The following is a 27,007-nucleotide window of genomic DNA, read 5'->3' on the forward strand; positions in this document are numbered from 1 at the left end:
CACACACACACACACACACACACACACACACACACACACACACACACTCCCGGGTCTTACGGAGGGTTTTCACTCAGGCCGCGACCTTCATATTGAAGCACCATGTCTGTGCCATAAATGTTGAGCAACTTGTAGGGATTCACAGATACGAGGATGCTGCCGATGTAGGTCTGTGTGGAAGGAAAAAGAGAAACAAAAAAGGACAGGAAGGAGAGCAGATGAGTGGATGTAGTAGGAGGCGATGTCCATGACATTTGATGATATTAGTTATATAATTTGCATATTTGAAATTAAGCATACATATGCAAGTTCCTGGTCGAAGCGCTTCTTCAGGTTCATCAGAACTGTGGTCTCATTCAGCTCACTGAAATTAAACACACGTACAGAGCACATATTGTCACACTGCGGCAGGATGCCCACGCTCACTTGTCATCCAATATTAATTTACTTTCGATGACATTCAAGACGTCAAAATCAGAGAGAGTTTCTTCTTGGCAGGACATAATTGTGAAATAAATTCTCTCAAACTGCTGTTGAAATGATACAGCTATCTCGTGCAGGGGAGTCCTCCGGATGTGAAGAGATGTGTTTGGTGCTGCATGTTTATAAAATACTCAATGCTAGGGATTTATTTCTAAAAGTTTTCAAGGATTTTCAAAGCCTACAGGCACACAAATACAAGCGCTGTGATTAGTTGCAAGAAGAAACTGAAAAGACATGCATTGAAATGAGCTCTGCTGCTCTATGCTGCAGCAACACAAAAATGCTTGTAAGTGTGTGACAGGAATGATTGTGAGGCTGTTTGTTAAAACTGGATTCTGCTTACGGCAGCTGTGTCATGTCCTCCATTCCCTCCGCCCAGCTTTTCACCCTGTGGCCTGTTGTGGGCATGCTTAGGAAGGAGTAGATCTAGACACACACACACACACACAGAATGGTATGCAATTAGTCCAACACTGGCATGCAACTTTGTCAAAGCCTGAGGGATATTGTGATCAGTTGATGCAGAAATTATATTATATATGCAGAAAATCAAATATTCTGTTTTGTAATGATTTTGTGGGCCATCCAGCTTCTATGCTGTATGCTTCACAGTTATTGCTAGAATAATGTCAACGTTTCACTAACAATGAAATCAACTTTCATTAAAAAAAATCATAAAGTTAGCTACCTTGTCATACCAGCTTTGACCAGGTACTCTCTCTCTGTCAGGAGTCCAGTTTGTGTCCTGGATCTGTCCGTCCACCAGTCGAGGTGAGGGCAAATATCCCTCTAATACCCCGGCTTCTCTGTACATGGACCACTTTGACAGATTCTGGACCGTCCCATGTGGTAAAACCCTCTCAGCTGCCCAAACATCTTCCCCTCCTTGCCCTCCACCTCCGGCATTTCTGGCCCAATGTCCTGAGCTTGGCCCATAGGGTGGAACCACAGCATAGCGATTATCCTCACCCTGCAGGCCTGTTGGCACCCTGTATGAGGCATAGCGAAGCTGCTGGTTTTGGACGGCTTCAGACAGTCTCGGGATGTGGAACTGGCGTGTGAGGAAAGAGCCATCAGGCAGCCTGTGGAAGATGGAATGAATCACTTTAATTAAGAACATGTAACACAAGGTTATACCACAAAATGTACCACAAAATGATAAAAATGTAACTTTGAAACCGCTTTTTGTGTAATTTTGTAATTGTGACATAAATGAATACATTTCTACACATGGGGTGCTTCCACCACAGGAACTTTCCAAGGAAACCAAGAACCTTTTGAGGAAGTTAGGAAGTAAATACATTTTTCGACCAGAGGAATCAGGGACTACATTTTGTTCCTGGTCATAATTAAAGGTGTAAAAGAAGTCCCTGCTCTGGGGTCAGTACTTTATGATGATTCAGAGACTTTGCAAAGCCAAATGTCACAGATTGGTAAAAAGAGAAACTCCTCTTGAACTTGTGTACCACTTGTGTACTGCTTCATTCATAAAACAAGAACTGTTAAAACTCTTGTACTGATATTAGGATGAAGAATGAGTATATTTCTTGATGTTTACTAATATTAAAATAACATTAAACTTTGTTGTTCCATCAAATTTTTTATAAAAAGAGAGCATGATAAAGAGATAAAGTGTGAAGCCCTGAGAGCAGGAGCGAATGAGAGACTGAGGAAGCTGCGGGAGAGAGATAGGGAGCCAGAGAACAGCGATGAGAGAACAGAACGACTTAACAAGAAAAATTAAATACATCATCAGTCATATTGGCTTAATCCTCACGGTTCTTCAGATGCAGCAACAAGAATGCAACAACTTTTAGTGTTTAGTTTAGTTTCTGAGTTTAGTTGTTCCATATTTCCTGGTAATATTTAATTCTCCATTGGTAAAAAGTTAATGCCTAGCTTGAGGCTCAATTTCTCAACAGGTCATATCTGGTCATTAGTTTCTATTTTTAGTGTAGCTCCCTACCTGTATTTGACATCACGGAGTTCGTCATTCCGCAGCGCAGAGCCAAGATTGGGAGGTTTGGGTTTGGGTGAGCCTGACAGTACAGAGTTATCTGTGAGATGATAGAGACCTGCAGACCGAAGTGCCTGGTTTTGCCTCAGCGCGGCTGAAAGGTTGGGAGTGGAGGGCTTCTGGCCAGGGATAACCAGGGAGCCATCAGGGAGCTGGTATGATGCACTACGAAGGTTCTCATTCATAAGAGCCTACAGAGCAAGAGAGAGAGCTAGTTATTCAAGGTTATAATCACAATTCCCTGAATAATTCTAAAGTCTGTAACGTTAGAATGCTATGTTTGATTTTCCCTGGGTTAGTGAAAAAAGAGACAATAAAATAAACAGGTGCTGCAGCAAAGTTATATTAAGTGACATTTAACAGGTACGCACTCTAGACAGGTTAGGGCCAACTGGTTTTCGTGGGTCAATGATGATGGTTCCATCAGGCAGGGTTAAGGACACACCCTTAAGATAAGGATTATGCAGGGCGGCAGCCAGGTTGGGGCTCTTTGGTTTCCTCGGGTCCACTATAATAGTTCCATCTGGGAGGGTGTATGCAGCTCCTTTCAAGGCTGGGTTACCGAGGGCCTAATGTTAAACAAGTGCAATTCCATTAATAAAAAAGCAGCAGCTTAGTATATTTGACTACCAATTATTATTACCAAAACCAGGTCTACATACATTTGTGGGAACTATTTCAAGTCCCACTATAAATGAGAAGGGAGGAAAGGCTAACAGATCAACACACACACAAAGTACCAGGTAGTGTGAAGATAACACATACAAAACCAAAGAGTCTGAAACCATACCTAACCTTAGCCAGGTTGGGTGAAATGGGTCTGTTGGGGTCATGGACCCCTTCCGGTAGTGCGAAGGAAGTGTTCCGCAGAGCAGAGTTTTGAAGGGCGCCGGAGAGGTTTGGAGAGATAGGTTTCCGTGGATCAATGATGATTGTACCATCGGGCAGGGTGTAAGATGCAATTTTTAGGTACGGGTTCTGAAGTGCTGCTGAAAGGTTCGGAGACTTCGGTTTCTTGGAGTCAATCACAATGGTACCATCGGGGAGAGAATAGGAGGCTTCGCGCAGAGCTCGGTTGCTTAGTGCCTTAGCCAGGTTTGGGGAAATGGGTTGCTGAGTGAGCAGACATAGCAGAGAAAGAAAAATATTCATCAGCTTTAACTGATACATGGTTAACAATATTAGGGAGAGAAAAGAAAGGAACACAACATTACTTGCTGTCTCGGGTCTATAATGGTGCCATCGGGGAGAGTATATGTAGCCGTCTTGACATTCTGGTTCTGAAGTGCTCTTGAAAGGTTAGGAGACATGGGCTTCTGGGGGATACGTGGGTCCTGTGTGGGTGGAAGGGGAGAGTAATGCAGGAGAGTACAACTGTAATAAAACAATTGTTGTTGTTCCATGTGTAGACAAAAATACATGGCAGGTTGTATCGTAATTTTGACATGTTCCTCCTATACCTACCCTGATAACTGATCCATCGGGCAAGGTGTACGAGGCTCCACGGAGTTGTTGGTTTTGCAAGGCATTGCCGAGCAACGGGGAGGAAGGTGAAGCCGCATACGGTGACACCAAGGTCCCATCTGGCAGCCGGTACGATGCCTGCATCAACTGTTGGTTTTGCAGGGCACTTCCTAACATTGGTGAAGAGGGTGGTGGGGGTCCATATAGGGACCGTCTAAGTTGCACAGGTGTCCGATAAGATGCTTGGCGTAAGTTTGGGTTCTGTTGAAGAGCATTATGGAGCTGAGGCCCAGCTGGTGCATAAGGGTTACGGCGTTGCATCATAGGGGATCTTAAAGATGAGACATTCTGCAAATGAGAACGGTTCTGCAGGGCATCATGAAGAAGTGGTGATGGGCCAGGCTCAGTGATGTAATCATATGGAGTAACAAGAGTTGGTCCATATGGTGAACGGATCTGTGGAGTCTGATAAGAAGCCATACCTCTTAGTGCCTGACCATGTCTCATGGCTCCAGACAGCATTGGAGTGGAAGGTACAGATGAGGCATATGGGGACTGAGGCCTTTGAAGTGGAGACACATAGGAGGCTTCTCTCAGTGCCTGGTTTTGCAAAGCTCCAGACAGCATTGGAGAAGAAGGGGGCATAGGCTGTTCATAAGGGGACATTGGCCTTTGTAAAGGTGAAACATAAGATGCATCCAATATAGCTTGATTCTGCAGAGCATGAGACAGCATAGCAGATGAAGGGGCCATAGGCTGCTCATAAGGGGACATTGGTGTCTGCAGTGAGGAAACAAAGGACGCATCCCGAATTACCTGGTTTTGCATTGCACCAGATAGCGTAGGGGATAAGGGAGCATAAGGTTCTACATATTCTGTAACCATCCCACCCATGTCTACCATCTGGGATGGCTCTGGGCCGAAGGGGGAAGCGAAAGACGCTTGTCTGATAGCCTGGTTCTGCAAAGCACCAGATAATATGGGAGAAGAGGCGGCAAGAAACTGATACGACGGCTCAGTATAAGGATCAGCATAGGTGCCAGACACATACGTTTCTGGTGCATAAGTGGGTGGATGGGCAGATCGAGGGGGCAGAATTGGGGAGGACTGACGAGAAAGTCGAGGAGAGAAGCGTGGGGATGCAGGCTGTGGCATGTGTTTAAGGGAGAGCTGTGGAGAGGCAGGAGGCATCCTTCTTATAGACTGCTGGGCCCTGAGAGGATGTCCTCGAGCCACAGGGCGAGGACCAAATCGGCCAGATTCTCTCCTCCTTTGGGGAGCCCGGTGTACCGTGTGAGGGGATTGAAAAGGGGAGAAGGAGGAGTCTACAGTGAGAACAGAAGACCTATTGCTTCGCATGGAGGAAGCACGGAATGGACGCACATTCTGGGTGGGTGGGGGCATTGGGCGCCCTCGGAGACCCATAGGTGAGGGTCTGACGGTACCTAAAGGAACATTTCCCCCCATCCTGGGCCGGACCAATGGTGTGGGGTCCCTGATCAGGCGAGTTGAGCGACGAGACAGGGTAGGAGATGATGGGGCGGGCCGCGGTCCTGCAGGGGACAAACTGCGACGAGATAGGGAGGGAGAGGGAGATGGTCTTCTACTGAGCTGTGGAGAGTGAGGGGGAGATGCATGACCAGGGGAGAAGGAAGGGGAGGGTGGACCATGCATCTTCCTCCCCCCAAATGGGCTGCGGGCTGTAGTGGGTGAGGCTGGAGGACTTCGCCTCCTCATGGAAGCACGGGGTGAGGAAGGTGGAGAATGCCGTCTCATTGATGCTCTTGGTGAGGGTGGAGGACTTCGCCGGATCATGGAGGCACGGGGAGAGTGAGGGGGGGAAGGTCCTCGAGCCATAGGGGATGGTGATCTCTGAGGTTGCATTCTATGATGGGCGTGGTGGGAGGCCATGGGGGAGGTAGGTGAGATTTGTCTCGACATAACAGAGGGAGGTCTTTGGGCATTTATGAACCCACTCCTTATGGATGGTTGTGGGGAGGGGCTGCGTCTCTGTGGAAGCATAGGGGAGGGTACTGGGGAGGCCATGGCAGAAGGATGGCGCTGCATCTGTGGGGAGGGCATAATGACAGAGTGGCGGGATGGAGTCCGAGAGAGTTGCAGGCGCCGCGCAGGACCGGGGGACATATTTGCTTGCTTAATAATCATGGCAGTTGGAGTAGGGATCACTGGGCCATAACCCTGTTGCTGTGACATCATCATTGGGTCTGTCATCATCTGCTGTTGTAAAAACACAACAAAAATGATGTGTACAATAAATTGAGAACCAAAAATGCTAAGAGAGCATACATTTCGTGAAAATGGGGTAGCAGTGCTGAATATAGTATAAACCTTGTAATGAAATGTACGGTATAACAACTTAAATACAACCACCCCATCTTTTTGAAAATAAGTTATGCAAACTGGCATATCTGCTCTACAATTAAATTATTACACATATCAAGAACAAGTGTGGAAGAAAGACACTTATAAATGGTACAGAGAAATTCCTGACAAGACAAGGCCAGAAATATTGAGTGTTTCTTTTATTTAATACTTTTGTAAATGAATATAATAAAAAAAACCCATTAAGGAACAGTTGAGAGGCAGATTTTTTTCTTTATGCAATGTAGAGTTATTCCAGCAATTAAATGGGATGATTTTAATAACTAAAATGTGGCCTACTTGAAATCTGAACTGTGCAACCGTATTATCAAGGAAAAAATAAGTATTCGATCGGGATCAGGGGTACAATAACTTGTTCTGGACATTCCTAATTGTCAGTTCATGCAAAAACCAGTATAACTGAAATAGGTACCAACCAAAGGTTTCAAGCACCCTTTTGGCACACAACCACACTCCCAAGGTACTGGCCTGAGAAAGCAAGCTGAGGCTCACAAGCAAATGTCAGTGGTGTTTGTGTCAAAAATAAATCAATAGAAATATCCAGTGCAAACAAGAGTTAGATTACTACTGTGTTTCTTAAACCATTTTTTATGACAAGACATGGAATACTTGTCGACGTAGATATGTTGTTGGCAAAAAGAGCATTTCTAATATTTGCTGCTCATGGCAAGAATGTAATCAAGATGTTTTTCATTGTTTCATTGGTTGTTGGGTAGTCACAAATATTCCTACTTAATTATATCATAGAAATGTGTTTTTTTATTGACTCCAGTATTACTCTCACTCACTCATTGTCTTGTGCTATATTTTTAGATTTCACTTCCAAAAGCAAACAATTGCGGAACATTTTCTAAGTTGTTAGATATGCTTTGGCTCTCCCTCTAAAGTAGGATTGCATTTTCACATGGTCATCCCAGATTATTGAAGAAATCAGGTTCAAAGTCAACAAGGTTGCGTTAAAGAGTATGATTGCACAAAACCAATGACACAACAGAGCTAGAATTACCTGTGGTGAAATCATTCGCGGAGACATCGTTTGTTGCTGCGGCAACATCATCTGCTCTTGTGGTGACATCATTTGTTGTGGAATCATCTGCTGCTGTGGTGACATAATTTGCTGGGGCATCATCTGTTGCTGTGGTAACATCATTTGTTGCTGTTGTGGCATCAGAGACTGTGATGGCATCATTTGGGCGGCCATACTTTGTTCTTGTTGTAACATCATCTGCTGCTGTGGTGACATCATCTGTTGCTGCAGTGACATCATCTGCTGCTGTGGGGACATCATCTGTGGGGGCATCATCATTTGGTCTTGAGGGGACAACATGGTTTGTTGTTGAGAAAACATAATTTGTTCTTGCGGAGACATCATCATCATCTGTTGTTGTGGTGACATTCCCATTTGCTGCTGTATTGACATCATGTCACCAAGCTGACCTGGTGCCAGAGGATACTGGTCTTCATACTGGATTTCTGACATGTCTTCAAATTCTGGATCAGGTGGCAAAGTAGGTGGAGGGTGCAGGGGCACATCTAGACGCTCTTTCCCAAACAGGCGCACTTGTGGCCTAGGAACTCTAAATGTCATCTCTCCTCCCTGAACTCCACCAGTATCATCCCCATATTGATCATACTGGTCTGCATACTGGTCCCCATACAGGCCCTGTACCTGATCCATCCCTTGCCCTCCAAAGCCAGAGAACTGCTGGCCCCCTGGTGGGAGCCCCATTGCCTGCTGGGAGCTGAAGTCTTGGTAGGGTATGCCGGCATCATTATAACTGAGTTGATAGTCTGGTGGAAATCCTCCTTGTATTCCCACAGTTGCTGCATAAGGGTCCTCATAGTAACCTGCCTGCCCATCCCCGTAGTAAAATCCTTGACCATTTTCATCGTAATAACCCTGAGCCTGAGGGTCAAGGAAACCATCTACATCTCCACCATACACACGGTCCTCACCCACTAGTGCATAGTAGTCCACACCCTCGTCACCATACATTGCCATTGCCTGTTGTTGCTGGTTACCATGATAATTAGCTTCCTGTGTATTACAGTAGCCTTGAGCGGCGGCATAAGGGCCATAGTAGTCCCCCATGCCATCATCATAAAGACCACCTTCATGATATTCTGCATTTGTATTATAGAGTCCTTCTTCCTCATAGTAACCAAGGTCTTGGTAGTCTGCCACCCCTGCTCCGTTGTCAAAGTAACCAAACTGACCCTGACTTCCATATGCTGCAGTTGCCTCGTCTCCATAACCATTATAACCATCATCATAGCCTCCATAACCTTTCTGGTGGACTGAATGTCGACGGTCATATTCATAACCATCCTCCTCATGCTCATAACCATTGTTTTGGTAACCATGAAGATGACCTTCAGAGCTGGCATATCGGCTTTGTCCGTGGTGTCCTGCATTTCCTCGCATTTTAGTGGACAGGAAGCGTTTGGTCAGCCAGTTGGTTGCTGCTGCAGCCTTACCCAGCAACACACTTCTGTTCTTGAAGTCGTCAGGAGGCCCTTCACCATTCTTTTTCCCAAATAAGTTTTTGAAGAAGCCCCCCTTCTTCTGATTTGAATCATTCCCTCCCAGACGGAGCAGCATATAAGTTGGCTTCTTCCCATCGTTTTCCTTCGCTTTGTCCTCCTTCTCCTTTTTCCTCTTCTTGCTGGCCTTAAACCTCATCATGAATCGAGAGGTGTTCTTCAGCATGGACTTGCGACGTTTCTTCTTAGCAATGCGGGTTTTTCTCTTCCCCAACCCCAGGAACAAACGTGATGTACTTTTCAGCTTCTTCCTGCTGTTCCTGCGTCTCTTGAAGCCAGAAAACTTCATGAACATCCTGGACATGTTCTTCAGACCTTTCTTTGGGATTTCCTTTATCGGAAGCTGTGGAGCTTCTTCTTTCTTCTTGCCTTTCTTCTTCTTTGCATCAGCATCTGATTTCCCACCTTTATGGTGGCCGCCATCTTTCAATTTCTTTTTGCCGTAATCCTCTTCTTCGTAGTCATCCTCTTCTTCATCATCATCCTCCTCATCATCCTCTTCTGAATCCCCACGTCTAGACTTTCCCCCTTTCTTTCCCTTGGCCCCCTTTCCCCCCTTGCCTCCTCGCCCCTTCCCTCTCCTGTCATCCTCTGAGTCTTCTTCTTCATCATACTCATCTTCACTGAACTCTTCGTCCTCTTCCTCATCACTCAGGAGCTCCTCATCCTCCTCAGACTCCACTTTCTTACCTTTTCCTTTGTCTTTTCCTTTCTTTCCATCGTCTTTCCCTTTCTTTCCATCGTCTTTCCCTTTCTTTCCATCGTCTTTCCCCTTGGGTGGCTCCTCCTTTCCCTTCTTGCCCCCCTTCTTATCATCCTTTCCACCTTTCTTATCATCTTTGCTAGGTTTCTTGTTGTCTTTTCCTCCCTTTTTGTCATCCTTCCCTTTCGTTTCCTCCTCTTTCTTCTTCTCTGGTTCAGGTTTTCCACCCTTCTTTGCATCCTTCTTGGGGTCTTTCTTGGGCATTTTCACAAGTGGCTAGGAGCACACCATGCCCTCTCTTTAGGATGCTGTAAACCTTCAAACACACAAACACAATTATTACATGCACACTGTACGGAAGGCAACACTGTATTGTAGGTTTAAAATAAAGAAATTATGATGTGTTAAGAAAATAGGAGCCTGACCTTTAAAAGATTCCTTGGTTTAGATATGCCTAGTTGACCTTGCGCAAGCACTATATGCAGGTTCTGATTGAGGACAGGTCCACATGGCCAAAGCAGTTCCACACTGCCCAAATCTGGTCCCCATGAAGGCTCCTGTCCAGACGTAGAGCTAAATGTCACACATGTATGTAAACACAAACTCTAGCATTGACACAATGAAACCAAGTAGTTAAGTAAACTTTGGTCTTTATATCACCGCCCCATTCAGGAACGGTGTTAAAATGATACAAAATGATTAAGTCAGTGCTTATGTCTTAGCACCACAAACTGTTTTATACACTTCAGTAGTGTTTCAAACTGCCTAGGGATCCCAAACTCCTGATTAAACCCTGCTCTGAATCCCCAACACCTGCTTAGAGTTCCTTCACTGCAATCTCTCTAAGCCCTAGCTTGTTATTTGTGCACACTACCCTGAAATCTCTTGTCTGAGAGAGCTCTGACTCTTGCATAGAGTTACACGACCCCTATCAAGAGATTGCAATCTCTACCCATAAATGTCCAGCTCTAATATAGGGTTTAAGGTCAAAGTGTTCAATGGGTTTCAACTCTAAACACCTTCTTGAAATCTATGTCTAAATCTAAATCTGCTTATGTATGAATAGCATTAACTGTATTATGAAGTGTTACCTGACTACGAACTCTAATGTCTAATTTATACCTCTGTAGAAAAGCTTGCAAGGAGCTTCTGCAGAGCCACATGGATTAATTGTGCATCAGAGCAAGCAGGTGGAATACGACAACAACCTTATCAATTCGAGGCACAGGAGCTCCTCCTCACCACCCAACTCCATAATTTTTTTCCAGTCATGGAGTTGTCTTGGGCCAAACTATTACGGAACTATTGAATCACGTCTATCAAATAAATCATACACAGCCCAACAAAGGATTTGGAAAAAGGCGGGTACAAATAAAAATCACATGCCATGCTTAATACACCGCAGCACTATACAGTATATGCCTGGCACTCACAAGAGGTGCACACACCAGGCCGCACAGAATGCAAAGGTGCACAGCTGCAGAAGTATAATTCAGGCATTACAAAAGTGATTTTCAGTGGTTTAGAAATGTCCACACAGTATGACCCTGCAGCTTTGCTTTCTGTTAAATTGGATACAGACATTAAAACCACACAAACAAAACATGCATCTGTCACTCCAGCTCAAGCTCTACTCTCTCTATGGTCAAGCCTTTTTCTTGTAGAGTTGCAGTAAAAGACACAGTCTTGTGGCAGCGTCACCACACTCATTCACCAGGACAGCTTTCCATTATAGTCACCTCCACATTCAATGACAAACAGTACAGAAGAGCAAGTGTGCTGGTCGCCGGAATCTCTGCAGTCTTCAAATTTGTTGCGTTCTTGCAGTAGGTGTCGTCTTTAGCGATTAAGAAAAAAAGAACAGAAGCAAAAAAACTCTGGGACAGAGTCTTTAGGTCAAACTCAGCTTCCTCCTTTGACCTAGTCCATCCTCTGTTGCTCACTACAACACGTTCCCTCACTCAGCACAGCACTCTGTTCACACTGCCCTCCTCAGAGTGTGTGTGCGAGTATGTGTGTGTGTGTATGTCTTAGTGTGTTTGTGTGTGTGTGTTTGTGTGTGAGGAAGAAAGAGAGAAGGGCAGATGGGTTGCCTGTTTGTGTGTATGTGTGTGCGTTTGCATGTGTGTATTTGTGTACGTGTTTGAGTGCAACTGAGGAGTTCCTTGTGGCGAGTCGGAGAAGGAGTCTTAATTTGTCATCTGGCTCTACAGGCGAAACTTGAGAGCTCTGGGCGGCTGAGGGGGCGGGGCATAAATAATACAAAAGGTAGAGAGAGAGAGAAAGAGAGAAAGAGAGACAGACATGGGCTGTCGAAAATAAGACTGAATGCCAATAAGATGTCATCAAATCTGCTATTATCCAACTATTAACAGTGTTAATAGTTAATAGTTTCTTTATTGATGCGTTGCATTTACGCTTATGCAAAAGAGAAGTCACATAAACACAACCTCTATGTTATCTGACTTTAAATCAACTCCTCCTCTTTTTCCAGAGTAACATATACTGTCAGGTGTGTGTGTGTGTGTATGTGTGTATATGAGCGAAGATAAGTGACGCATCATTCTAAGAAACCTTCACATGTTTAAATAGCATCAATTTGAGAAATGCAGGCAGCCACCAACCTACAGTACTTCCACATACGTAACAGCAGGAGAAAAAGCAGAGGCAGGAGAAACACCAACTTGTATTGTAGATATATGACGTCTTCGCTCTGGGTATCAATAACAGAGGAATGACTCTCAAACATACATACACACACACACACAGACAGTGGAGGATCGGTAACAGGGCTGTGATTATTAGTGCCATCAACCAAATTATTCCTCTTCCAGAGGGAAGGGGTCGGATTGCCAGATCTGTCCTGTTACAGGGTATAGGTGTTGGGTTGCCAGATCCTGATCTTTTGGTCCTGGTGTGTAAGTCTATCTGATCAAAGCAGCAAAAAGCGCATGTTGTGTATGTGCGAGCATGTGCGTGCATGTGCGCACAGTGCGTTTAAGCAGAGTTATGTCTTTGAGTGTGTGCACATGTGCATAAAAAGACAGAGTGCGTAATGAAAGAGCATTTTTTCCTGGATTTCATATACGGTTTGTCTCTAACCGTACATCTGCCTTTGAAGCATAATGAAAAGACCCTATCAAACGTGAAAAGCCCTGAGTAGCAGCCAGTCTCCATCTTCCCAAAGCAATTGCTGCTGGCAGGTGGTCCTCCATCTTTTGATAGAATTTGTAGAGAGGAGACAACACAGAGAAACTGGGATACATGCCCAGGAGAGGAAAGCAGACTTATGACAGAAGTGGACTTGATGAGGCTCATCAAAAGCATTCAGGTCCTGAGGGGAGCAGTAGACCATCTTTGTCACTTTACACACACACACACACACACACACACGCACGCACACACACATGAAGCAATCTGCTGCTATCTAGTGGACCAGCATTACACCTGCAGCATCTCCAACAGTTTGCAGTTAGTTGGTTCAGGTAAGTTTACAGGCCTGCAGCGAGTGTAAGGCTTGCACAGCACAAAGCAATTACCTGAGCTTTGTGCATTGTTTTTCCATGATTGAATACAGTCTTATAATGAGTGAAAATTAGATACATTAGGTAGTCTAACTCCAGGATAACCATTTATCTTGCAGAAGAGAAGAAGATAAACCAAAGTGTGCAGGCAAAAGGAGCAAGGAGGGAGGGAGTTGGAGTGAGTGTAGTGCAAAACCTACCTCTCCTCCGGAACACCCTCACTGGAGCTCCGTAGTCGCGTTTCCCCATCATCTTAAATGTAAAAAGGGAAGAAATAAAAAATCAAATGACTGAAATTGCAACAAGTCCCGTTTATATTTTAACCACACACACGGTTCCTCCTTTACCTCTGCTGCTCCTCTGACGCGGCTCCCGGCTCAGAGCAGCAGGGGTCGGTCGGTAGAGAGGAAAAGTGTGCCACCGGGAACGGAGGATGAATATTTAACGACCGCTATTCTTCGATGACCGGCCGGGGGCTTGAGTTCCACACACTCCGGTGAGAACTGATGAGCACCGCGGGTGGGCCGCGGGTGGGCCGGGCATAGACGGTGATGCACACTGGTGTTCAGTTAAGTAAACAAGGTGGGTGAACGTAAAACACTAATGTTAGTATAGCATTAGTTAGCCTTGAGTTGAAAAGAGATGGCGTTTCCTCCAATACTGTTGTCCGGAAGTTTGGCGTTAGTTAGTGTATAACAAGGGTTGTGGACTTTTAACATGTCCTCTCGTGCGCACTGAACACGATGGGGGAAGTGTGTCATGACGGCTCACGGGATGAACGGCTCATTACGGTTGAAGGTGCGAGCTACAACAAGAACATGTAGTTAACGTCTCCACATGAACACTTCTTCTATTGCCCGGCAGATGGACCCGCCCGCCAACAAACAAACAGCAGAGAGCCATAAACTGCTGCATCTCAGTCACTCCATAACCTAAACGACCTTGCCGTCTCCCCCACATGACCGGCTGGCTGCCGGTATCAAAACAGGTTTTGGCTTTGATATTGAACCAACTGTGGAGAGACACGATGCAAGACCTCGCTTTTTTTTTTTTGCGGTGTTTTTATTTTTTAAACAAGCCTTTGGCAACGTTTGCGCTATTTTTAGCGCTGTGCCTGAAACAGTGATTTACATTGACTTCAACCAATAGACATATTTGCAATGTTTATGGTGAACACACTTAATATACTGCTGACATTCTGCAGCTGGCAGCCAAAGTCTTGGTCAGTGCAGGCAGCTCTCCAACCTGCCAGCTTGTTTTCTAACCAAAACCAGGTCACTGCTTCTTTCATTTTTATGTCCACTGACAGCATCATAATCAATTATGCTACTTAAACAGCTGCTTCAAAATACAGCTACCAATGTGCAATCAAATAACCCAAGCTCTCTCTTACCATATTCGACTGAATTAGTGTTTCCCAGTCTGGTGGTCAAGAATCCCTGAAGGGGTTGTGAGAAGATAAGCAGGATAAGAAAGCAGAAAAAACAACATTATGCTCAGAAACTCAGGACTCTCCTTTACATGGTTTTTACTTATTCACTCTGAAAAATATTTAAATGAAATAATCTTTCTTTATTGGTTGAAGTAGTGACAAGGGGCAGCACTTAGACATGATTTAATTTTAAAGGGGTGACAAGCCAAAAATGGGGAACCACTGCAGGATGAGATTAATGACAGCTGAGGCCATCATTCTTCTTCTTTCTCCGTGGTTCTGTAATTATTGTACTGAGCTACAGGGTAGAAGCCAAGCTCTCTGGAAGCAAGCCTTACCTGAATTATTTGGATTTTTTGACGGCAGTGTTGCGAACAGGAGTTGCTGATAGAAATTGTGTCCCCCCCCCTGACAACAGCTTGCTTTGGGCACTGAAACATTACATATCTGTAATGCTTGGCATGTTCCATGGCCCCTTGTCCAGCTCTAGGCCCTGTGAATCATTCAAGGAAAGCAATGGCTTTATCCTGAAAGGAACAAGCTACTTTTTTTGTTGGAATAAGAAAACAAAGCCTTGTCTCAGGAAGGTGGTGATGTTTCCTCAAGAAAAATGTTGCAATAGGTGTCGAGCTAGACCTGCATTGTTATTTGAGTAAAGAAATATTTGAGAAAAATGTTGGTGATATAATTGGAATGAAGAGTTAAAATGTAAAACGCATTTAGCTTGTAAAAAAAGTAGCTCAGGCTTACTGCTGCCGAGTTTGGAATGGATGCGAGCTTTCCCACTACCAGGCACCGTTGGCCGGATGGCAGGCAACAGATCGGTGAGCAGAGCACCAACATTATGTTTTCCTCCTGAAGGAGTCTGGAGCTGAAACAGCTGCTCCGAGACACCCGGTCTCTGCAGCAGGTCAGAGGGAAAGCTCCCTCTGGGACAGAGAGACCTGCTCATGGGTGTCTTTGTCTGTGTGTTGAAGAAGCGAGAGAGAGACAATGCAAAAGGCTTAGATGGATAGATAGATAGATAGTGTTGCAAAGACAGAAAAGCAGCAGGGTACATCCATCCACATCCACTTAACAGGCTCCACCTGGATGGGCCAGATAGTGGAGGATAGCGTGGCTGCTGGACTAGCGAGAGCCCCGCTGTGTGTCCATCAGTTTAAAAAAAATCCCTGCTGCTGCTGAAGTGTCCTTGAGACACATTTTCAACCCCTTCCAGTTCAGAGACACACCTGACTGCTGTTGCACTCCAAACTACAGTGATGCATTTCTGTCAGTCACAAAAAAATGTATTTTTGTGCATCTGTCTTTTACCCACAGTCCAACCGAACCCCTCAGCAATGGTGCATGGACCCAACCTGCAGATTCCGCAGTCACCACATCCCCTCTCACACCCACGAGAGTCCAAGATGGATATAGTAAGGGCGTGTATGTGATTGTTTGTTTGTTTGCCTGTGTGAGGGGGAGAGGCGGTATGGGTTAGTTGACAATGACAAATAGCCTTAAATACGATAAGAAGCTGCATCTGTGGATCAGATGGAATGTCTAAGGAATATATAGCAGCAGATCGTATTTACTTGCATAGAAATGTTTTAGGAGACTTGCAGGACAAAAATGTAAAATATTTGTATCAGAGAATGTCGCTCAAAGCTTCAAACTGCTGTAATGAGCAATGCAGGACATTAATCCAAACATGAACAAGAGACAGCAAAACCTACGTTTATCACATGCATGACGAAAGGAAAAAATTAAACATTATTCGCCATGTGTGGACCCATGGAAAACTATATTTTTTACTCTTCAATACTAGTTTTGTGTCATACACATGAACTATACATTTGGTAAATAACATACATGTCATGAACATACAGTACAATACACACAGAGTGCTACACTACCATATATAAAACAGTAAGCGTGAAGTATAGTCACCTTTCATATACAAAACTTTATTTTAAATAAATTGGAGATTGTGACTGTAAGCCAAAAGAGTTTTGTCACAATACGACCATATGGAGGAATTCTAAGAGACGTTGCAAGTATTTAGGCACATAGCCATCATGTTGTTGGCTCGATTCCGGTATTCGCACGGTATTCCGATCTCTGTCATCGTTTTTCCTGTCTGTGTCTACATTGTAAAGATGAAAAAGTTACAACAACAATAAAAAAAAATGCGGTGGTAATTTTATGGGTAGGTAATCACCAAATGCAGCAGATTTTCAGTTTAGAAAATGACAAGCTACAATGTACAACCAGCTGATACAAAATACATTTATTTTAAATCATGCAAACTTTATAGGGCTTTAATGTCACACCAGGGAAGTCATTTTCTCTTCACATTGAGCATCAGTAACCTACAGTATATCCAGAGAGTACAGCAGGTGTATGGGGATGTTCAGTAGCTTATTAATGTTATTCTATGATATTTGATTTATTGATTATCATTTACAGATAAAATGCAAGTAACGTGAAGGGACACTATTTGTATTCTCTGCAGTTTTCAGAAGCTTTTATTTGTACAACATCTGTTGTATTTCATTAAATCCACCAAGCTGTGAAATCATTTCTTTAAATGACTGTTAAACATAATGATACAGCTTCAAGAATGTAACATCTCTGTTCCTCAAGGGTGTTTTGAAAACACAACAGTCGGAGTAGCTCGCTTAGTGCTGCTTTAGATCTACTCCACTCTCGAGTATATGAGAGCAAAGGGGCAACGGAGATGGAATTATCACGTTGTTTTCTGCACAGCAGGTGATTATTTGATCATCAGCAACCACTTGTTTCTGAGATCATGCTTTGATGTTGGGATGGTGCTGTGGAACAGAGATAACACCTGTCTTGGCACTCAATTACAGAAATAGAATTTCTATGAAAGCTGATGCATCTCGTAAGCCTATTAGATAAAGCCAAATTACAATTTAAGATCATTTTGTAAATAGAGGAAAGTGGGTAGGCCACTCATAGTTGATATTTTCCTATTTAGACACAAAGACGAGACATACAGCAGGGGGCACACCTGTGGCCTCGGACTTGCCAGACCTGCTTTTTGTGACTAATTGTGCTGCAATTTGAGACATTTATTCACATTATACATGACATGTGGAGGATATACAGCTGCAATTCATCACATTGCTTTCTCTCGCTCGCTGCATACTGATGCTTTGCGAGCTCGCAATTTCTCTAAATTTATATTCAGAACGGTGGACTTAAACAGACCTGCAGTAACCCCGACACTCCGCCATTCACACTGTGGAAACATTGAAACAAAGCAATCCCGTATAGTCTACAAAGATATTGCATTTTCTATTAAATAGATTTAAACAGAATGCGTTAAATAAACTTAGCATTTTAATGGATGATGAATTTTGATGTGAAATTTAACATTTCGTTGAGTTTGGATTATTTTGTATTTAACAGCCTGCAGTAAAACAAGAAGGATATAATACTCTCCTCCAGTGCTCTTTATAAGCTCCTGCTTCACTGTGTAGAAGCTGCAAATACAAGACGTAGGTAGCCCAAACAATTGTGTTTGGAAAAACACCTCAAACAAACTGAACCCTTCACCCAAATTGATTTTATGGTGTATATTTACTTAAATAATTTATCAGCCAAAAGATTTGGTTGTCCAAAGGCAGTCAACTAAAGGTTAAATAAAGATTGTAAACCAATCCCCAGGAGGAAGTGTAGGACATGACTGAGGAGACAGCTGACTGGGTCACTTTGCTTACTGTCACCACAACCTGAAGCCAGTAAAGCAGTAAATGGGCAGATGGATGGATGAAAATCGCTATAACAGTACATTAGACTAAACTGGACTACATTACTCTTGCCGTTGTTGGCATGGTTTCCGTGCTCTCTGCCCCTACGTTTTGGAGCCTCAAAATTCAGGCTATCGCTGTAACTATTCTGGAGTGAGACCCAGAAGCAAGATCAGCAAGGTGGGAGTGGTAGTACAAAAGCAGGCTTTACTAGTCAGATAGAAAGATATAGGTCAGCAACAGGTAGGCAGTCAGCGGAGGCAAACAAGACCAGAAGGGATCAGGCAGGCAGCCAAAAGTCCAAAAAACTTGCTGGGTTCAAGTCACTACAATAGGCAGAAGGTAGATACAGGAAAGCAAGGCTGCAGCAGACAATCGAATAGAATTACTGCATGGGCAGGTAGTGTATATGGGGGGCTGATGGGGTAATGAGATTCAGGTTATCTGACAGGTTGAGATCAGGTGACTGGAAAAGGTGGGGGCAGTGTCTAAAATCTCAGCGGAATATTCTTAGACTAAACCAGAATACTCTCGCTATTGTTGGCATGGGTGTCAGTGCTATGTTCCTTCAGAACCTATCCTTCAACCTTATGTTTCCTCAGCAGCTAGGGTTTTTTCCCCATCCAAAATAGGCTCTATGTTCCCTCAGCCCTATGTTCCTTTAGCACCTATGATTTTTTTCCCATCCAAATTAGACCCTATGTTTCCTAAACCCTATGCTCTATCATCCTTGGCCAATGTAAAATCTGTCTATAACTGTTTGAGACAGGGGCCAACAGACAGGGGCCAAAACCTGACCTCAATGGCGATGGAGGTACTAATCTGAGGGATCATAGGGCTGAGAGAACATAGATAAACTCCCGCTGCCCCTAAACATCCTACTTTTGGAGCCTCGAAATTTAGGTTATCACTTTAACAAATCTGGATTAAGATCCAGAGGCAAGATCAGCAGGTAGGAGTAGTTCTGCAAAAAGCAGGCTTTACTATAGTCAAAATGCAGGATATTTAGGTCAGCAACGGGTAGGCAGTCAGGGGAGGCAAACAAGACCAGAAGGGACTAGGCTGGCAGCCAATTGTCCAAAGCTGTGTACAGAGTCACTTGCAGACAAGCAGGTAGGTAAGGAAACAAGGCTGCAATAGCCAATCTGGAAAATTACTGGAAATACTGTATGTAGTGTAGCAGTCTGTGTGTAGTCTGGGGATGATGAGGTAATGAGAGACGAGAATGCAGACAGGTGGAGGACCAGGTGACTGGAAAAGGCTGGAACACACTGAGGGCGACAGGGTGGAAGAGGAATCATGGCAGTGTCTAAAATAATAGCAGAGGATGGATGAAAATCAATACACTGTACATTCCTGGACTAAACCACATTACTCTCGCTATTATGGGCACATTTTGCAGCCTTAGAATTTAGGTACCAGTGTTTCAATTCTGGAGTGAGACCCAGAAGCAGAATCTGTAGGTAGGAGGAGTAAAAGAAAAGAAGATTTTAGCAGTCAAAAGGCAGGATACAGGTCGGAAACAGGTAGGGAGTCAGCGGAGGCAAACAGAACCAAGGGACCAGGCAGGCAGCCAAAAGTCCAAAAAACAGACTCTAAAGTCTCATGGTCCACACAAAAAATGGGATACGTTAATATAGCTCAGTGAATGTGATGTTTGTCCACAAGACAGTAGATTTATTGGATTATAAATTTGTTGACAGCATGCATAGTTTCTTTTCATGTCACATCAGGAAAAGCACAGGTGTCGCTAATGAAATGAACGATGGCTGAATTCCATTGAGCTGCTCCAGTTTCAGGGTCCTGGTATTGTGCATGTAATGACTTAATCAGACACTTGAATAGAACTTACCCATTGTTAATGTTACGAGTAACACCTGTGTTTTTACAACTGCTACTTTTGTCAAAATGTCTGTTGTGAAAAAGGATTATCGATAAAGTGAATTATTAATCGGATGGAGTAGCTCACCGGTTGCAGGCTATTAAATACATTGTTTTTATTGTCTTTCTGAAATGGCCCTTTTCCTCTGTTTATTACAGACTGACTTTGATTCCTCAGTTGGCTGTTGTATCATATTCATTAGTCATATATACTTTTCTATTTACAGCAACTAAACAATAGTTTGAAGGGGAGAACCATGGACCTATGCTGCACTCTACACCCCCCACATCCCACACTCTCTCTCTCTCTTTCACTCTCTCTGTCTCTCTCGTCTTTATGGGAAGACTCAATGCTGGCCTTTAGGTCCCAGTTGGCCACTCCTGATGGTCAGTCCACCTACGCCTCTGAGTGTTGTTGCCGGAGGCAGAAATGTACAGGCAACAGCAATCAGGATGCAGAGAAGCGGGAGCCACCACATGTATTTCTTCATCATATTTTACATGTAGCGCACTGCATTTGGCACATGATTGATTAGCACTAACATTTTGCGAAAGCAGTTTATTACAGTAGGTGTGTGTAGCCAGGAGCAGCTGCAGAAAGTCAGGGATAAAGTCAAGACACAGCTGGAGTGAGTACACCTCATTTAGGCGTGACACATTCACTTGTTCACGCACTCACAAACACACAGTTCTGCACATGTTGCTGTTTCATGTGTGAATTCAACCAGACTAATGACTTAATTGCTGTATATATTTTGTGTGTGTATACACAGCATTTCGCTGTTAAAGATCTGACATCCGCTCTGCCTTTATATAACTTTGACTGTTTTGTATGACCTTCTTCACTGTGATATTCTGAAATCCAGTTGTAAACAAGCACGAAGCTCATAGGAAAACATAATAAGAGACGGATCAAACCTTGATTTTTCATCTGAACTATCAAATCTTTTTGAGGAAAGAAACAAAGCCTCACAACTGTGCAAGATGCAGTCACAGAACTTTACAGGTGTGTAGTTTAGATCAAAGTGAAGGCCGATTCTGGGTGTGGTCCGAGCAAGGGTGCCGGAAGTACGGGGGTAGGAAGTGGGGAAGGAGCCATTTTTATGCCCCCTGGCCCAATTTGGCATCACTGCTTGTGTGATACCATCGCCAGATGCTCTAGTTTTTTTTAATCTAGATTTAATTTCTAGCTGTTGTTCTATTAACTAAAAAAAACTCAGGCACTGTCTGTCTACCCACTCATGTTACATTTGAAGAATGTTTAGTATCTGAGCAACATGAGGTTTATTTGGCCTTTGGTGAGCATTTTGTTGCTGTTTGATGTTGAGAATTTGAAAAAGACATATTCCCTTCTTGCTGATGTTGACGATTACTCCATGTGCCACATTTCTCAGTTTACCTTCCAGCTTTTCTGGCCTAGTGTTGTTTTCGAGGCATAGTATTCCATTGATTCCAGGAAATCCACTGGAGAGGGTGAACTGGACCCTTTCCTTTCTCAGGCTAGCCGCTCCATTTATTGTAGAATAAATAGCATAAACATTTCTGCTTTAACAGTAATAGTTCCCAGTGCCTGGATGATGTCTCATGATACTTCAGGTGGAGATAAAAGTGCCCTCAAAAACTTTTTTGTTCAGTGAAAATACTGGAATCTCTGGCAAATATCTAACTCAGATCATTCCTTATTATCTCTGCACCAATCTGGATTTATAACTAAGCACAGGACTATTTCAGAAAATTCTTTCGTTACAAATATTGTAGTTTCTTTTATGGATAATGAAGAAAACATTATTATGCAAACAAATTTAGAACTGCCACTGTAGACCACGATTACGCACAAATGATGAAGGCCCGGACGGCTGTCTTAATGTAAACACACACCGTTTCACTAAATGCATCTCATATTAAAACAGCAGTTATATATTATAATGCTTTTTAAACATGTTAGTTCACTAATGCATTGGCAAAAGGTATTAAATAACTATGAAATTGACACCTTTTCATCCTCATCAATTATTGCCACAATTAAAATATATTATATATTTTGAAGCTCCTATTAAAGTGTTTGAATATAGCTTTCAATGTCTGTCATCATACTTTATGAGGCCATCACACCATTTGATGTCATTGTGGTTACACAAATGTAATTTATGGTGCTGTTCGATTGCTGCTAGACAGCAGCAGTTAATACATTAAATTAAATGAGGCTTTAAACTATGCCGTAAAGCCCTAATACAATTATGAAATAAATCACCTTTGGGTGAAAGTCCTTGCTGAATATCATCACTTAACCTCATTTGTTGGTCTTATGGATGTTTGTCCGATAATTGCAAGTCTCTCATCTCGGGCTGACGAATCAGTTGGACCTCGTCCTCCTCCTCCACCTGTTTCCTTATTTTTCTTCTGGTTTGTTATTATTTTTTTCACATGACCTTTAGTAATCAAACCATTTCTTTTTTTTTTACCTGAGCCACAGTCCGTATCTCAGGGGACACAATATTCACCACCTCGCAGTCCAAGCCTCTTTTGTTTTTACATCATTGTCACTCCCATGGAAACACTTGGGCAAAGTGTGCCCTTTTCTGCCTTCCACCTCGTACACTATTGTCGCATTTCTTCTGTAGTTTTTTTCTTCTTTTCTTTAAGGGCTATGCTTCTCTCTTTTTATAACAACTTCACCACTCTCTCCATGATAAACCTCAAACATAATTCCAAAGTAAGTATATTTCTATGCACATATAAAAGCCCCTTTCATAGACCTATCAAAAGCATTTGATACAGTTGATCATTTTTTACTTCTGTTAGCTTAGACGGAAATGCTTGTAACTGGTTTCAGAAGTATTTGTACGAAAGACAGTGTAGGAAGTCAGGGAGTGTCCAGTCTGGGTTCTTGCTAGTAACAAAAGGTGTTCCGCAGTGGTCAATTTGGGGTCCTGTTCTTTTACCATTTATAATAATGATATAATATTTCTTCATTGAGTGACTGTCAAGGCCATCTTTATGCTGATTACACAATTGTGTATTGCATTGCTGACTGTACAACTCTCCTTTAATGCTCTACAAGATGCACTTATTAGACTTCATTTATACTTAACAGAAACATAGCAAAATGCATGCTGTTTCCCAGAGACAGAGATCACACAGCTTGGTCCCACTCCCAGACAAATAACGACGCTTGAGCAGTGGGCCTCCCTTTAGAGTCTGTGTAAAACTCACCGGGTTTTCAGTTAACTCTGATGTAAACCCATCTGCGTCATTGTAGTCTCAGCGCAACGGAGGTAGTATTAAGAGCGAGAAAATCAGCTCCGACTGACACGTGGAGCTTTTGTCACTGAGTCAGATGAGGTTTCGTTCGAAACCGTGAACGTTTTTCTAACCATTAACAAGTTGTGTTGCCTAGACCTAATCGCGACAGGATACCATTTAAAAGGACTTCTGTCCAAGCAGACAAATATGAGTAGGGATGAGATCACGTTAGATTACAACAATCAGCATAAAACCGCTGTGAGTGGATCTAATATTGAGAGAGTCATGAAGTATAAATATCTTGGCATCTGGCTTGATGAGAAATTTACATTTAAATTCCATATTGCTAATCTTGTGAGCAAACTGGGGCAGAAAATTGGCTTCTTATCAGTGCTTGAAGTAGAAAAAAATAAATGCCAGGACTGCCTTTATCCGCATGTTGGCTTGTGTATTGGCCGGTAGCAGCAATCATTCTGAAGACACTAGGAGATAATGGGTTTGTGGGGTCCTCCAGCAAGAAAATGTGAAGCTTTTTGACTTCAAATTAGTCAGCACGGGTTCGATTCCCTGGCTGCCTTCTCCCCGTGTCAGCATGGGTTCCCTTCGGATTCTCCTGCTTCCTCCCACCGTCCAAAGACATGCAGCTTAGGTTAACTGATGACTCTAAATTGCCCGTAGGTGTGGATGTGAGCGTGAATGGTTGTCTGTCTCTTTATGTACCATGCCCCCCCGAACCTGGAAAGGATAAGCGGTTACGGATAATGGATGGATGACATTAAAATATGCTATTTTTTACCATTGCTTTTACTATAGATTTCACCCAAACAAAACTTGCTATAGTTAAATCATTATTTTAGTATTTACACTGCATTCAGTTGCTTCAATCTCAATTAACTGCTCACAGGTGAGTAAACTATTGAGTGTCTATTATATAAGGATTAGTGAATTCAGTATAGTTCACAACTCTACACAAACAATTGCACACACATTGTTTCATACAAACAGTATCTTTAGTTTTCATTCTCCACTGTTATCCATCATAACCAGTGAACTCGCTACACTTTTTGTCAGTATTTCATAAGATGTTGGAGCGAGAATGACACTAACAATGTGACGTCTATAATAGCCTGTTTGTGCTGTTCTCCCGAGTGTGGTGTAACGAGGATAATATTGGCCAGTGGGCATCGGAGTACAAAGTGTCACAGAAGATTACACAGCAGGTGGCAAAGACGCTGCTTTTCATTAAAGACAAATAGTCCCTGTGTAACCATGTTTATGTGGCCTTTCACTGATCACATTGACCGGACCATATGGGCGAAGAAAATGCTACAGTGTCCCCTTACACTGTGTGTTTTTCTGTCAGTCTGTGTGTAACACTGCATGATGCAGCCACCCAACTCTCTCCATCGGTGGTCCTTGAGGAGATGCAGCAGATGGACAATATCCTTGCAGAGCTGGAGTTTGCCAGTCAGGAGACAAATGTCCCAAAAACCAGACTGCATGAGATTATAAAATGACCAAACATAGCCTCAGGCTATGCACACAAACAGATGCACACCAACACATTCATGAGGGCCCATTTGAGAGAATCAATCCTTTAATTCATTCACTAAGAAATTAGTTGACAGATCAATGATAATTCATTAAGATAATAATGAGCAAGTCAATAGATAAAATAATCTAACAAAATATATGACTATTATTGTTAATACATAATCAAGAACAAATGGTGGCCAATTTTTTAATGAACCAAATTATAGACTTATTTTTTTATAAATATATCGACACTGACTTGATGAATACACACTTCAATTGATAGTTTGGCATGTGTAACAAATATACATTTCTGCATTGTGACATTATTATGTTTATTACATTTTTTTTATTATCATTTTTATCAGTGTTGCTTATTATTTCTGTATAATGTTTTAGAATGAATATAATCATGTAACAGTTAACTTGAATATGCCACACAAGCATATGGTGAAGGACAGCATCGCTTCATACTTTATACACAACTGTAGATCATTTCTCTGAGCCTTCACAACCTCCCACAGCCTATGGGCGAGAAAATAATAATAAACATAAAATACAGATGTGTATCTTCCCAACATCTACAGATTGATCCACACACAGACTTATCTGTATTCATGTATGCATGCGGACATACATGCATCAGCACACCCATAGTTATCTACACATGGAAACATATTTCTATCATAGATTTTGTGTCTCCAGAAAAAAAACACATACTTTACAGAATTTATTATTTTATTATGTTATCTATTTTTGTGTAAACTTAACAGTTTATTGTTTTGATTGTCAAATCATTGATTCCTTATTAGCATATTTCTTAACTGATAAATTAAGGGAAATTAGTTGATTTTTAAATGCATGTTGATTAGTCAATTAATCGCTTAATCAACTTATGTGTACTGTGGCACACAATGACAGTATTTCAGAGTTAACTGAATGTACAATCCGTCCCTGTATCTTTGCCTCAAGTTCATAGTCTACTTAATTCTCCATTCTTTCTTTTTATTCTTTCAATATTTGCTCCCTTTAATACTTTACACAAGAGGCTCGTCCCTCTGGTTCTTTTCTTACCCACAGAGGAGCCAATAACGGATCATTGTGCTCTTTATTAACCCAATATGCTGATGCCAGCATCTAAAACCACAGCCTTCCCTAACCCACCACCAGGATACAGACTCAATCAGCAGTTGGCCGATGGCCAAGTTGGGACATTGTGCTATTGTCTGATTATTGGATTCACCCCCATAATCGGGCATTATCCCCCAGATAAAGTCTATTCCAGTCTAATCTATGTTTAATCAACAGCACTAAATGTTTAAGCTACTCCACTGATTGAAATCATTACATGTACTTTTTTTTTTTTCAGTTTTCGATTAGTTCATGTTAATGGAAAACAAGGGAAATAAGTGTACTTGTGGCTTTTAGTAGCTCAAGGGGGGACCTAAAAATGCATCATTGGAGTGTCATAATCAGGTTCACATTTTCAATCCCACTTCCATTGAGCATCTCTCTAGTGTTGATCCTGTGCACTCTGTCGACAAACAGCCTCATCGACACTGAAAAACAGACAGCCCAGCTCCCAGTTTTTACAGCCTGAGCAGCTAATATGTTCTGACAATCCTTTAAATGTTCCAGTAAATCTTGTAGTTAGAGGTCATACTGTGAGATCTCATCTGAAAATAAGCAATGCGTCAATCTCAGTCAGGTTTTTGTTTATTGCCAGTAAGATATTTAATGCAGCCTCCGGCTATGCTGATAATAGAAAGGCCAGGAAGAGTTACAGCCTCAAGATGAGCTCTTTTAGATTGTTCTGTGGACTGGGCCAATTAGTTTGATTTGGCTACAGCCGCCAACACTGAAAAGGACTATTGCACCAACTCCGTAGCCACAGAGCCCAAAGTACCCAAAGTATCCAACGTATTGTAACCTCTGAGCACCCCAATAATTGAACACCCTGAATATAGAAATGGGATTTCCTGTAGCACTGTGGATTTCCAAGCTGTCAAATTGGGTACC

The 27,007-nt window shown here is 42.8% G+C and overlaps 2 protein-coding genes and 1 long non-coding RNA gene across 4 annotated transcripts in view; 1 reads left to right on the top strand and 2 right to left on the bottom strand.

Moving 5' to 3' along the window:
- The window catches only part of myo15ab (myosin XVAb), a 44,351-nt gene extending 35,015 nt beyond the window's left edge, over positions 1 to 9,336 (bottom strand). The window contains exons 1-10 of the mRNA XM_031862979.1: positions 7,374 to 9,336; positions 3,965 to 6,202; positions 3,715 to 3,834; positions 3,296 to 3,613; positions 2,872 to 3,069; positions 2,450 to 2,691; positions 1,172 to 1,565; positions 827 to 909; positions 301 to 364; positions 61 to 170 (exon numbers count right to left, since the gene is read on the bottom strand). Coding sequence (XP_031718839.1) covers positions 61 to 170; positions 301 to 364; positions 827 to 909; positions 1,172 to 1,565; positions 2,450 to 2,691; positions 2,872 to 3,069; positions 3,296 to 3,613; positions 3,715 to 3,834; positions 3,965 to 6,202; positions 7,374 to 9,215 — 5,609 coding nt within the window. The 5' untranslated portion in view covers positions 9,216 to 9,336. The remainder of the gene's footprint in view (positions 1 to 60; positions 171 to 300; positions 365 to 826; positions 910 to 1,171; positions 1,566 to 2,449; positions 2,692 to 2,871; positions 3,070 to 3,295; positions 3,614 to 3,714; positions 3,835 to 3,964; positions 6,203 to 7,373) is intronic.
- Positions 9,337 to 9,688: 352 nt separating this feature from the next.
- Positions 9,689 to 13,691, bottom strand: LOC116392103 (uncharacterized). 2 transcript variants are annotated; one of them, XR_004213308.1, is made up of 4 exons: positions 13,486 to 13,691; positions 13,339 to 13,390; positions 10,040 to 10,171; positions 9,689 to 9,930 (listed from the first exon to the last, which is right to left on the bottom strand). It is a non-coding gene; the product is annotated as an uncharacterized LOC116392103 (long non-coding RNA). The 2 variants fall into 2 exon arrangements; XR_004213309.1 differs by lacking the exons at positions 13,339 to 13,390; positions 13,486 to 13,691 and adding an exon at positions 11,354 to 11,516.
- Positions 13,599 to 27,007, top strand: part of grin2ab (glutamate receptor, ionotropic, N-methyl D-aspartate 2A, b) — a 113,628-nt gene continuing 100,219 nt past the window's right edge. Inside the window, exons 1-2 of the mRNA XM_031863166.1 lie at positions 13,599 to 13,720; positions 15,891 to 15,988. The gene's annotated coding sequence lies outside the window, so the exon portion shown is untranslated. The remainder of the gene's footprint in view (positions 13,721 to 15,890; positions 15,989 to 27,007) is intronic.

The sequence above is a fragment of the Anarrhichthys ocellatus genome, unplaced genomic scaffold (genome assembly GCF_004355925.1).
Source record: "Anarrhichthys ocellatus isolate YVR2014 unplaced genomic scaffold, GSC_Weel_1.0 scaffold28, whole genome shotgun sequence".
Taxonomy (NCBI): Eukaryota; Metazoa; Chordata; class Actinopteri; order Perciformes; family Anarhichadidae; genus Anarrhichthys; species Anarrhichthys ocellatus.